The sequence below is a fragment of the Polypterus senegalus genome, chromosome 5 (assembly GCF_016835505.1).
Source record: "Polypterus senegalus isolate Bchr_013 chromosome 5, ASM1683550v1, whole genome shotgun sequence".
Lineage (NCBI taxonomy): Eukaryota > Metazoa > Chordata > Cladistia > Polypteriformes > Polypteridae > Polypterus > Polypterus senegalus.
The window spans coordinates 120,503,177-120,515,510 of NC_053158.1; the positions used below are offsets into that span (position 1 = coordinate 120,503,177).

A 12,334-nucleotide genomic window follows, 5' to 3' on the forward strand; every position below is an offset into this window, starting at 1 on the left:
TTCTTTACCCTAGCAGAGCATGGCTAATGCCACTTCTTATAGGTTCCCGTTAGCTCATAACCACAATGTCAAACCCCCAAACTGTCCATTCAAAATGTTCTGCGTCTGTCGTCGTTTTATTTTTTAAACTTAATCACTTTAACTATTATTCTCCTCATTCTTTTACATCATTTCTCATACCTCAATTCACCAAAAAAAAAAAAAAGACTCACATGCCCTCACCATGGTCTTCGTGTATGACGCTATGCATGGAATTCATACTAAAAAAAATCTGTGTGTATGCCAAGTTCCTTGCTCTTCCCCTTTATAAATCTCAACGAATGTGAAATTTAACGTACATGCTTGTGCTTACAGCCCCCATCCCGAATCCTTCCAGAATTTCACAGATTTGAATATGCAAATCAATATAAATAGCCCCTTCCGTTCAGTGTTTGTCCAAAAGACGATGGCAAAAGCACATGGAAAAAAATTTCAGCGAATGTGAAGTGGAGGCAAGGAAAAATGTTATATTTTTGTAACATTCTAACAGTGGTATAAACAACAAAAGAAAATTGATGGAATGATACAGCATGGCGGAGACACTTGAAAGTTTAATTTCAGAAAGTTGCACAGTGCCCAAAATACAAAAGAAGCAGTCACATATCAAAGGCAAGTAGCAGCTGACATTCTGTTTATTCTGCTTTAGCTGATCCCTGCACCAAGGATGTAAATCCACTCTGTGATGATGCTGCTGTGCCCAGCACATCCTCAGCCACTGGCTGCTCACACATCTCTGTCTCAGAAACCACTGAGCGGCCATCTGGCTGTGTCTCTAAATGTTTTAATCCCAGGCATTTTCCAAAAGGTTAAATACTGTGAATGTTTGAGAGGGTGGAAAAAGTGGTTGTCATGTAGCAGTGTAACAGATAAGAGTTTTTCTGTCTTAAGCAACAGTATTTATTTATATGGCATGCTTTTATGCAAATGATGTAGCTCAAAAAAGTGCTTTACAAGATGAAGAAAAAAAATAAAAATATAAAAATAAGATCAGGCAATACTAAGTAACAAAGAATAAAGTATGGTCCGATGGCCAGGAGGACAGAAAAAAAACATCATCAAATCAAATTGTATTCTGAGTAAATGAAGGGCAATTGGATAATTAGCATGTTCATGACAATTTGCATTTGCTGGGGCACACAGTAGGGAATATAAAGAAGTACTGAAAGATTTTAATTCTACTTCAGACCTTGCTTATGTATATTCATCAATTAGTGTTGATAGCCCAGAAATAAAATTGAAAGCTAGAAACTGCCAAGCCCCCTTCTGCTTTAGGTCACTGTAGAGTTGCCCTTTGGATGTGTGGATGTTTCAAATTCCAAATAAATGAGGATATGATTGAAACTAATTTCTTAAAAAAGGATACATTAATTTTTATAGGAATGTTTTAAAATAAAAATTAAGCTTTGAAAGGATGTTCATTGTAACTGTGTTGATTCTTCCAGCTAATATGAGATGGATGTCTTATTTAATTTTTTCCATGCAGACAGCAATATTTTGTTGAGACACATCTTTATGTCTAACTGTAATATTTACCCCTACATATTTAAACTGATCTGCTAAGCCACATGGTAAGGTGTCCAGTCTAATATGGTGTGCTAAAGAGTTCACTGGAAAAAGAACACTTTTATTCAAATCAATTTTGAGTTCAGATATCTTTTTAAAATCTGCTAGTGCTTTTAGGACTGCTGACAAGGACATTTGTGGGTCAGATACAGTGGCGTGCAAAAGTATTCGGCCCCCTTGAACTTTTCCACATTTAGTTACATTACAGCCACAAACATGAATCAATTTTATTGGAATTCCACGTGAAAGACCAATACAAAGTGGTGTACACGTGAGAAGTGGAATGAAAATCATACATGATTCCAAACAATTTTTACAAATAAATAATTTCAAAGTGGGGTGTGCGTAAGTATTCAGCCCCCTTTGGTCTGAGTGCAGTCAGTTGCTCATAGACATTGCCTGATGTGTGCTAATGACTAAATAGAGTGCACCCGTGTGTAATCTAATGTCAGTACAAATACAGCTGCTCTGTGACGGCCTCAGAGATTGTCTAAGAGAATATTGGGAGCAACAACACCATGAAGTCCAAAGAACACACCAGACAGGTCAAGGATAAAGTTATTGAGAAATTTAAAGCAGGCTTAGGCTACAAAAAGATTTCCAAAGCCTTGAACATCCCACGGAGCACTGTTCAAGCGATCATTCAGAAATGGAAGGAGTATGACACAACTGTAAACCTACCAAGACAAGGCCGTCCACCTAAACTCACAGGCCGAACAAGGAGAGCGCTGATCAGAAATGCAGTCAAGAGGCCCATGGTGACTCTGGATGAACAGCAGAGATCTACAGCTCAGGTGGGGGAATCTGTCCATAGGACAACTATTAGTCGTGCACTGCACAAAGTTGGCCTTTATGGAAGAGTGGCAAGAAGAAAGCCTTTGTTAACAGAAAACCATAAGAAGTCCCGTTTGCAGTTTGCCACAAGCCATGTGGGGGACACAGCAAACATGTGGAAGAAGGTGCGCTGGTCAGATGAGACCAAAATGGAACTTCTTGGCCAAAATGCAAAACGCTATGTGTGGCGGAAAACTAACACTGCAGATCACTCTAAACACACCATCCCCACTGTCAAATATGGTGGTGGCAGCATCATGCTCTGGGGGTGCTTCTCTTCAGCGGGGACAGGGAAGCTGGTCAGAGTTGATGGGAAGATGGATGGAGCCAAATACAGGGCAATCTTGGAAGAAAACCTCTTGGAGTCTGCAAAAGACTTGAGACTGGGGTGGAGGTTCACCAGAGCAACGACCCTAAACATAAAGCAAGGACAACAATGGAATGGTTTAAAACAAAACATATCCATGTGTTAGAATGGCCCAGTCAAAGACCAGATCTAAATCCAATCGAGAATCTGTGGCAAGATCTGAAAACTGCTGTTCACAAACGCTGTCCATCAAATCTGACTGAGCTGGAGCTGTTTTGCAAAGAAGAATGGGCAAGGATTTCAGTCTCTAGATGTGTAAAGCTGGTAGAGACATACCCTAAAAGACTGGCAGCTGTAATTGCAGAAAAAGGTGGTTCTACAAAGTATTGACTCAGGGGGCTGAATAATTACGCACACCCCACTTTTCAGTTATTTATTTGTAAAAATTGTTTGGAATCATGTATGATTTTCGTTCCAGTTCTCACATGTACACCACTCTGTATTGGTCTTTCACGTGAAATTCCAATAAAAATTGATTCATGTTTGTGGCTTTAATGTGACAAAATGTGGAAAAGTTCAAGGGGGCCGAATACTTTTGCAACCCACTGTATATACAGTACCATATCATCTGCTTAATAGTGATTTTTTCTGTACAAGTCCTTCTCTGAAAATCCCCTTTATGTCTGATGCATTATGAAAGTACTCAAATGGTGACTGCAAAGAGTAATGATGATAGGCAGCATCCTTGCTGAGTATCACTTTCTAGTTTGAAGTAACTGAAATAATGTTAATATAAGCAGAGGCTTCTGGACTAGTATAAAAGTAGTTTGATCCGTGCACATATGTTTGGTACAAATCCAAATTTGTGTAATGAGGTGAATAAGTAAGTCCCATTCATCTATGTCAAATACTTTTTCTGCATCCAAAGACAGTAAAATCTCTGGGGTGTTTCATTTAATGGGTTATTATATTATTATATTAAACAAACATTAAAGATTACAAGCTAAGTGTCTGTCTTTAATAAATTCGTTTTGGTCCTGTGATATTACAGAAGGAAGCACTTTGTCAAATCCTTCTGGCTATAACTTTGGAGAGTAATTTAAAGTCATAATTCGGGAGTAAGAATGGTTTATAGAATGTTCCTTGTAATAAGTACTTATTTTTCTTAAGAAAGGCAGTTATTAATGCTTGGCAAAAAGTGTGAGGTAGAATTTTGTCATCTTTAGCTTCTATAAAAATTGCTAATATTGGTGATAACTCATTTGAATTTTTTTTTTTTTTACATAAAATTCCACTGGGCAGCCATTTGGGTCGGCTGCTTTCCCACTTTGAAGGGAGTGTGTAGTGTCTTTTTAATTCTGAGAGTTTAAGATGTCTGTGGTGTTTGTAATGAATCAAAAAACTCGTCATATTGTGTCTTATCTTCTTTAGACTGAGTAGAATATAGGAACTTAGAGCACTCCCTAAATGTGTGGTTTATATTTTTACGGTCAATGATTTTATCTCCGTCTGCGTTGCTGTTATTGCACTGCAGACTTACTGCTTGTGGATTTGTTGAGCTATAATCTTAATGGCCTTCTCTCCATGTTCATAATAATGATTTTGTGATTTAAAGATGAGGTGTTCCATTTGTTTAGTAGTCAAGAGATTAAATTCTGTTTGCAAAACCAGAATTTGGAGACCTGTTGTCTATTTGTTTCCAATTTATTTTTGTGGGAGTGATATGAAATAATCATCTTAAAAATGCCTACCAAGTTTCCCCTGAGTGTACTGAACAGAGACCTCTAGAGATGCATTTGTCAGCTAATGAAAGGGGGTTAAGATGCCAGCTATGAGATGAGTGAGTACGGCATAGTAAGTTAATCTCCAAGATCAGAGGGGCATGGTAGGATATAACAATAGTGTTGTACTTACACAATTTGATAATGGGCAAAAAATTGTCTACAATGAAATAATCAATTCTTGATTAACAATGATGAACTTGTGAGAGGAAGCAATATGCTCTACAGTTAGGATTTAAAAAAAACTCCATGGGTCTGATAAGTTCTGATCCATTGCAAACTGTAAATATTTTTAAAGTATTAGATTATACTGCCTCTTTAGCTGAACACCTATTCAGGTTTGGATTTAAAACACAATTCAAATCTCCAGGCCATTATTATTTTAAGACTGTTCACATTAGGAATAGATGCAAATACATTCTGGATGAAGTCTCTATCATCTACGTTAGATGCATAGATATTTATCAGAATCACTTCAGTATTAAATAAATTGCCCATCACCATGACATATTGCCCTTAAGGATCATGTATTATATCTGACACTAAAAATGGAATAGTTCTGTGCATTAAGATTCCCACACCCCTAATAACCGAAACACCTTTAAAAGAAATCAGAAACTGAATTGGCTTTGTTTGTTTAAATCTATCACAAATTTCTGAAGCAGCATAGGATATTAAAATTAAAGCCCTGACATCCAGGTACCTATTTCAGTCTAAGCTCAATAAAAAAAAAAGTTCATGCTATTGGAAATTCATAACTCAGAACTATTAGTCATAAAAATTAAAATGACTCCCTGTTGGATTATTTCATTTAACCTAATTTGGACAAGCTCATCTTCTGTCAAGACTTTACTACACTTTTGATGTTGAAACTAAAAGAGAAACCGTTAATTGTAATAATTACATTTTTGCTAACAATGTCACTTTGCTAACTTAGAAGGCCATTAACCATAAGCATGCTTTCATTGATGCACAGGAAAACAACTTTAGCAAATAGATTTGATAAAAAAAGACCTGCCTGTAATTTACAAGGCATTTTGATTAACAATATTTCACTATGGTCCTCAGATTCAAAAAATATAATTCAAATTCTGAATAAAAAAAAGTAAAGATTCTGTATATGAAATTGATTTAGAGAGTCAATTTTAAGAGTCCACTAGTAACGCCAGCTTATATTCAGAATATAAAGACTAAAATGAAGCCGCTGATATCGTGACAACCCCTTTATTTTATGCATTGTCGAAAACAGTTTTTTAAAAGACAGTCACTCTTGTTTATTGCTGTCTCAAATAATTTCATATGTCATCATTTAGCATAACAGCATGACTAAGATTCTGAATCAAAATTACCACAGTTTGGCTATTATATCAAGAAAAGGTTGCTACTTTGATGGAATCAAAAATTTGATTAAAACTCAGTACAGTAATCCCTCCTCGATCGCGGGGGTTGCGTTGAAGAACCCCCCGTGATAGATGAAAATCCGCAAAATAGAAACCATATGTTTGTATTTGTTATTTTTATATATTTTAAGCCCTCATAAACTCTTTTAACATTATTAGAGCCCGCTAGACATGAAATAACACCCTTTAGCCAAAAGTTTAAACTGTGCTCCATGATAAGACAGAGATGACGGTTTTTTCTCACAATTAAAAGAATGCAAACATATCCTCCTCTTCAAAGAATGCGTGTCAGGAGCAAAGAATGTCAGAGAGAGAGCGCGAGATTAAAGCAAACAATCAAAAAATCAATACGTGCTTTTAAGTATGCCGAAGCACCGCGATAAAGCGGTATTTTTTAGAGGAGCGTCCGTATCCTCTGTGCAAACAGCCCCTCTGCTCACACGCCCTCCGTCAGGCAAAGAGAGTGAGAGAGACAGAGAAAAGCAAACGATCAAGCACCGCGCAGGAAGCACATCGTATATCATTGAGGAGGTTTATTTAATATGTAATACGTGCTCTGATTGGGTAGCTTCTCGGCCATCTGCCAATAGCGTCCCTTGTATGAAATCAACTGGGCAAACCAACTGAGAAAACACATAGTATAAATTAAAAGACCCATTGTCCGCAGAAATCCGCGAACCAGCGAAAAATCCGTGATATATATTTAGATATGCTAATCATTTAAAATACGCGATGGAGTGAAGCCGCAAAAGTCGAAGCGCGATATAGCGAGTGATCACTGTACACTTAATGGCTTATTTTTTTTTTTTTTTATTTGCCATTGTTTATTAGTTCTATGCCTTGATTTCATGAAATATTAAGTTTTTAAGATTTGCAGTTACATGCAAATGTGAGCAAATCAGTCTGGTGCTGGATTCACACCTCAGAGTGGTAAAAGGTTCGTATTGGCACCCAGTCAAGCCAATATACGAGAAGCCTGCATGTCAGATAGGGAAACAGAGAAGAAACAAAGAAGAAAGAAACAGAATAGAGTTGAAGGAGACGGCAGGACCTAGAGCCACCAGAAGCGAAAAAGGAGTGTGGGAAGGCCAGGACCATCACACCAGTAGTCTTCTACACATATAACAATACACAGAACTGGACCAGGATATGCACATGTGTTAGAGAGACTGTGATAACAATCAAGGCATAGAGCTCCTAGAAGCTATGGTCAAAAACAAATTGCTAGGCCACAGAGAGATCTGAAAGGAGGATTGCCAGGAGTCCCTTACTAGAAGATGTGTTGTCACCAATACCAAGTTGCTAAAACCATAAACTAAGCTGAGAAGTGAAACTAAAAGACATAAAATACTATGAGCACTAGACTCAAGTTGTTCCAGGGATTCCACCGTAATCTTGGACTCTATGCTTAGTGCTGTATGAGGTTATAAAGGTGATAAAGGATCCGTTATGTGGTGCACAGTGCCCCACAGTAACAACATGCAAAGAATCCAAAATGGCAATGTGAGGTAATTAAAAATAAAATGATATTACATTATTAACATGATATGCCAATATATTAATATTCTCAGAAACACAAAGCCTCCAAGAACCCACAAGTCAGCAAAAAGAGTTTATTTTAAAAAAAAAATTAAGATGTCCCAATTCATAACAAATATAAAATATCATACCTTTACAACTGAAGGAGTTGGGGATTCTTTTTTATAGATGCCTGGATGCAACTGTGGGGTAATCTAGCAGCAGTATTTAATATATAATGGATGACAAAAAAAAAAAAAAATGTATTAAAGTTGAACAAAAACGCTAAGCACACTAAATTGCAAAAATCCTATACATGCTAATCATACAAATGGGTAGTATGTACAGTACATGGTATATGAATTCCAGACATTAATATTTAATAATATAAATTAAGTTTCTTTAAGTTTATTAATTTAAATAAATATTCATAGATTTTTAATAAAAACACAAAATACGGTGAACCATGAAAACAAAAAAGACAAAATGCAATTTATTTTCATTATGCAATGAAGCATCTTATTAGGATCAGTACAAATGTTGCATTTAATAAAATTAAGTAATGTTCATTGCAGAAAATGTATATTTTCTTAGAAAACACCATTTAAAAAGGGTAACGTAATAGTAGAAAGCAATATCACAATGTGTTAAATTTAACAGTATGCTAACATTAACAGTATGGTACAGTTTACTGAATGTACAAAACCTAGACGGCTGTATCTATTTTAACATTTCTATTGCATTTGTGTGCCTGACTGAAGCAGAACATGTGGAAATGTGAGAAAAGAGACGTGCCAACTCTAGGATAAGCTGAACTAGAAAAGATAGTGTCCTTCTAGAGCTGCAAATGGTAGTATCTAGTGGTAGAGTGTAGTGGTTATAACTAATAAGATTCAACTGTGATAGATAGATAGATAGATAGATACAGTGGTGTGAAAAACTATTTGCCCCCTACCTGATTTCTTATTCTTTTGCATGTTTGTCACACAAAATGTTTCTGATCATCAAACACATTTAACCATTAGTCAAATATAACACAAGTAAACACAAAATGCAGTTTTTAAATGATGGTTTTTATTATTTAGGGAGAAAAACAAAAACAAACATACATGGCCCTGTGTGAAAAAGTAATTGCCCCCTTGTTAAAAAATAACCTAACTGTGGTGTATCACACCTGAGTTCAATTTCCATAGCCACCCCCAGGCCTGATTACTGCCACACCTGTTTCAATCAAGAAATCACTTAAAAAGGAGCTGCCTGACACAGAGAAGCAGACCAAAAGCACCTCAAAAGCTAGACATCATGCCAAGATCCAAAGAAATTCAGGAACAAATGAGAACAGAAGTAATTGAGATCTATCAGTCTGGTAAAGGTTATAAAGCCATTTTTAAAGCTTTGGGACTCCAGCGAACCACAGTGAGAGCCATTATCCACAAATGGCAAAAACATGGAAGAGTGGTGAACTTTCCCAGGAGTGGCCGGCCGAACAAAATTACCCCAAGAGCCCAGACACGACTCATCCGAGAGGTCACAAAAGACCCCAGGACAACGTCTAAAGAACTGCAGGCCTCACTTGCCTCAATTAAGGTCAGTGTTCACGACTCCACCATAAGAAAGAGACTGGGCAAAAACGGCCTGCATGGCAGATTTCCAAGACGCAAACCACTGTTAAGAAAAAAGAACATTAGGGCTTGTCTCAATTTTGCTAAGAAACATCTCAATGATTGCCAAGACTTTTGGTAAAATACCTTGTGGACTGATGAGACAAAAGTTTAACTTTTTGGAAGGCAAATGTAACGTTACATCTGGCGTAAAAGGAACACAGCATTTCAGAAAAAGAACATCATACCAATAGTAAAATATGGTGGTGGTAGTGTGATGGTCTGGGGTTGTTTTGCTGCTTCAGGACCTGGAAGGCTTGCTGTGATAGATGGAACCATGAATTCTACTGTCTACCAAAAATCCTGAAGGAGAATGTCCGGCCATCTGTTCGTCAACTCAAGCTGAAGCGATCTTGAGTGCTGCAACAGGACAATGACCCAAAACACACCAGCAAATCCACCTCTGAATGGCTGAAGAAAAACAAAATGAAGACTTTGGAGTGGCCTAGTCAAAGTCCTGACCTGAATCCAATTGAGATGCTATGGCATGACCTTAAAAAGGCGGTTCATGCTAGAAAACCCTCAAATAAAGCTGAATTACAACAATTCTGCAAAGATGAGTGGGCCAAAATTCCTCCAGAGCGCTGTAAAAGACTCATTGCAAGTTATCAAACGCTTGATTGCAGTTATTGCTGCTAAGGGTGGCCCAACCAGTTATTAGGTTCAGGGGGCAATTACTTTTTCACACAGGGCCATGTAGGTTTGGATTTTTTTTCTCCCTAAATAATAAAAACCATCAAATGTGTTTGATGATCAGAAACATTTTGTGTGACAAACATGCAAAAGAATAAGAAATCAGGAAGGGGGCAAATAGTTTTTCACACCACTGTAGATAGATAGATAGATAGATAGATAGATAGATACTTTATTAATCCCAAGGGGAAATTTACATAATCCAGCAGCAGTATACTGATACAAAGAAACAATATTAAATTAAATATTTAATTTATTATTGGAAACAGCCAGGTCAATAAACATTAGAACAATGTAGATGAGAACAGGACATTCAGCCCAACAAAGCTCGACAGTCATATTCACTTAATTCTTCTTATTAAAAAAAAAAAAAAATCATGTCTAGTTTTGAAAGTCCCTAAATTCTTACTGTCTACCATGATACTTGGTAGCATTTTCTTGTGTAAAGAAAACTTTGTAATGTTTGCATGAAATTTACACTTAAGTTTCCCTGTTTTCTTGATGAACGCATTTAAAATAACAGTCTAAAACCTCTTAATCTTCTTTTGATTAAACTAAAAAGGCTCAGGTCTTTTAATCTTTCTTTTTAATTCATCCCCTTTAGCCCTGGAATGAGCCAATTTGCTCTTCTCAGGATCTTTTCTAGCGTTGTTATGACCTTTTTGTAGCCTTGCATAAAATCTTTACATAGTACTCCAGATGAGGCTTCACCAGTGCATTATAAAGCTTGAGGATAACCACCTTGGATTTGTAGTCGATACATCGTGCTATATAATCTAACATTCTTTTTGTCTTCTTGATAGCTTCTGAACACTATGGCAGCTGATAGCGACGAGTCCACGACTCCTAAATCCTTTTCATAAGATGTACTCTCAGTTTGCAAACCTCCCATTGTTTATTCAAACCTAATATTCTTACTTCCTGTGTGTAATTTACTCACATCAAATCTCATCTGTCACAAATCTGCCCCAGCCTGTATGCTGTCCAATTCCTACTGTAAAGATGTAATGGATTCCAAATTATCTGCCAATCCACCTACAGACACCTCTCATCTGCAAATGTAACCAGCTTGTTACTTATATTCCTATCCAAATCAATTTTATATAGTAACAATTGCAGCGGCCCCAGGACTGACCCCCATGGAACACCAATCTTATTAATTCTAATAAGGTTCCTCTCATCATCACCCTCTTACTTCCTGTGTCTGAGACAATCACTCGCACTTCTTTTATTCTGATACCTAAACTTTCATGTGGCACCTTATTAAATGCTTTCTAAAAGTCAACATAAATAATATCATATGTTCCACTTTAATCATATTGTTTTGTTGCTTCCTCAGATAATTTCATCATGTTAGTAAAATATGACCTCCCTCTTGTGAGCCCATGCTGACTGTTCAGAAAAACTTCTGCACTTGCCATGTGCTAATCAGTATTATCCTTGATAATTCATTCCGTTAATTTTCCTTTGATGCACGTTAAGCTGACTGGCCTGTAGTTGATTGGATCTGCTTGGTCACCCTTTCTATGTAAAAGTGACATCATCTGCCATTTTCCAATCCTTCAAAATCTCCCCAATATGCAGTGCCTTCCTAAAAATGTTTGTGCCCACTAGCTTCCTTAAGAACTCAAGGCAAATATGATCTAATCCTGGTGATTTGTTTGACTTCAGCCTATTTAATCTGAGCAGTACTTCTCCTTCTACAATTTGTAAATCACACACAACCTTCTTAGTAGTCCCAGTTACCACTGGGAGGTTATCCACTTCCTAACTTGTGAAGATCTCAGTAAAAAGCAAGTTTAGAGTGACTTCTATTTCACCGTCTGTATCTTTTAATTCTTCTTTATTATTCCTGATGCACTTCACCTCCTCCTTGACTGTTCTTTTACTACTAAAAAAACTAAAAGAATCTCTTAGGCTCGTCTTTAGCCTTATCTACTATATTCCTCTCCAACTGTCTTTTAGCCTCCCTAATATCCTTCTTAATGGTTGCGCTCATGTTTGCATATGTCCTGTGATTTACTTTGGTGTTATTAGTCTTATATGGCTTATACAGATGCTTTTTCCTTTGCAGCTTATTTTTTAACTCTTTATTAATCCACTGCACAGTTTTTTTAAATTTCATTTTAATTCCAAATTTAAGTATGTACCTTTCCAGAATTACATGTAAAACAATTTTGAAACCTGTTCCACTGTTCCTCAACTGTCTCCACACTTAAAAGCTTATCCCAGTCTATCCTCCTTAGACTTTGCCACATTTGCTCAAAATTTGCCCTACAAAAATAAACTTAATAGTTTTAGTCTTTGTGCGTCTACACCTTTACAAAACGCTGAGAACTGTATTATGGTCACTTGAACCTGGTGGTTCAAATCATGTCTACACCCTTAATTCTATCCTGATTATTACAAAATACTAAATCCAGAGTGGCATCACCCTGGCTTTGGTGCTTTTATATACTGGGGTAAAAACAGTCACTGATTACTTCTAAAAAATTCCTGTTCTTGTGCTTCACCATTTGCAAGATTATCCAAGTTAAT

The 12,334-nt window shown here is 36.8% G+C and overlaps 1 protein-coding gene across 17 annotated transcripts in view; it reads right to left on the minus strand.

Moving 5' to 3' along the window:
- LOC120529466 (putative POTE ankyrin domain family member M) overlaps positions 1 to 12,334 on the minus strand; it is a 232,022-nt gene that overhangs the window by 83,671 nt on the left and 136,017 nt on the right. For all 17 annotated transcript variants that reach the window (XM_039753296.1, XM_039753292.1, XM_039753282.1 and 14 more), the window contains one exon: positions 7,595 to 7,657. In XM_039753296.1, coding sequence (XP_039609230.1) covers positions 7,595 to 7,657 — 63 coding nt within the window. The remainder of the gene's footprint in view (positions 1 to 7,594; positions 7,658 to 12,334) is intronic.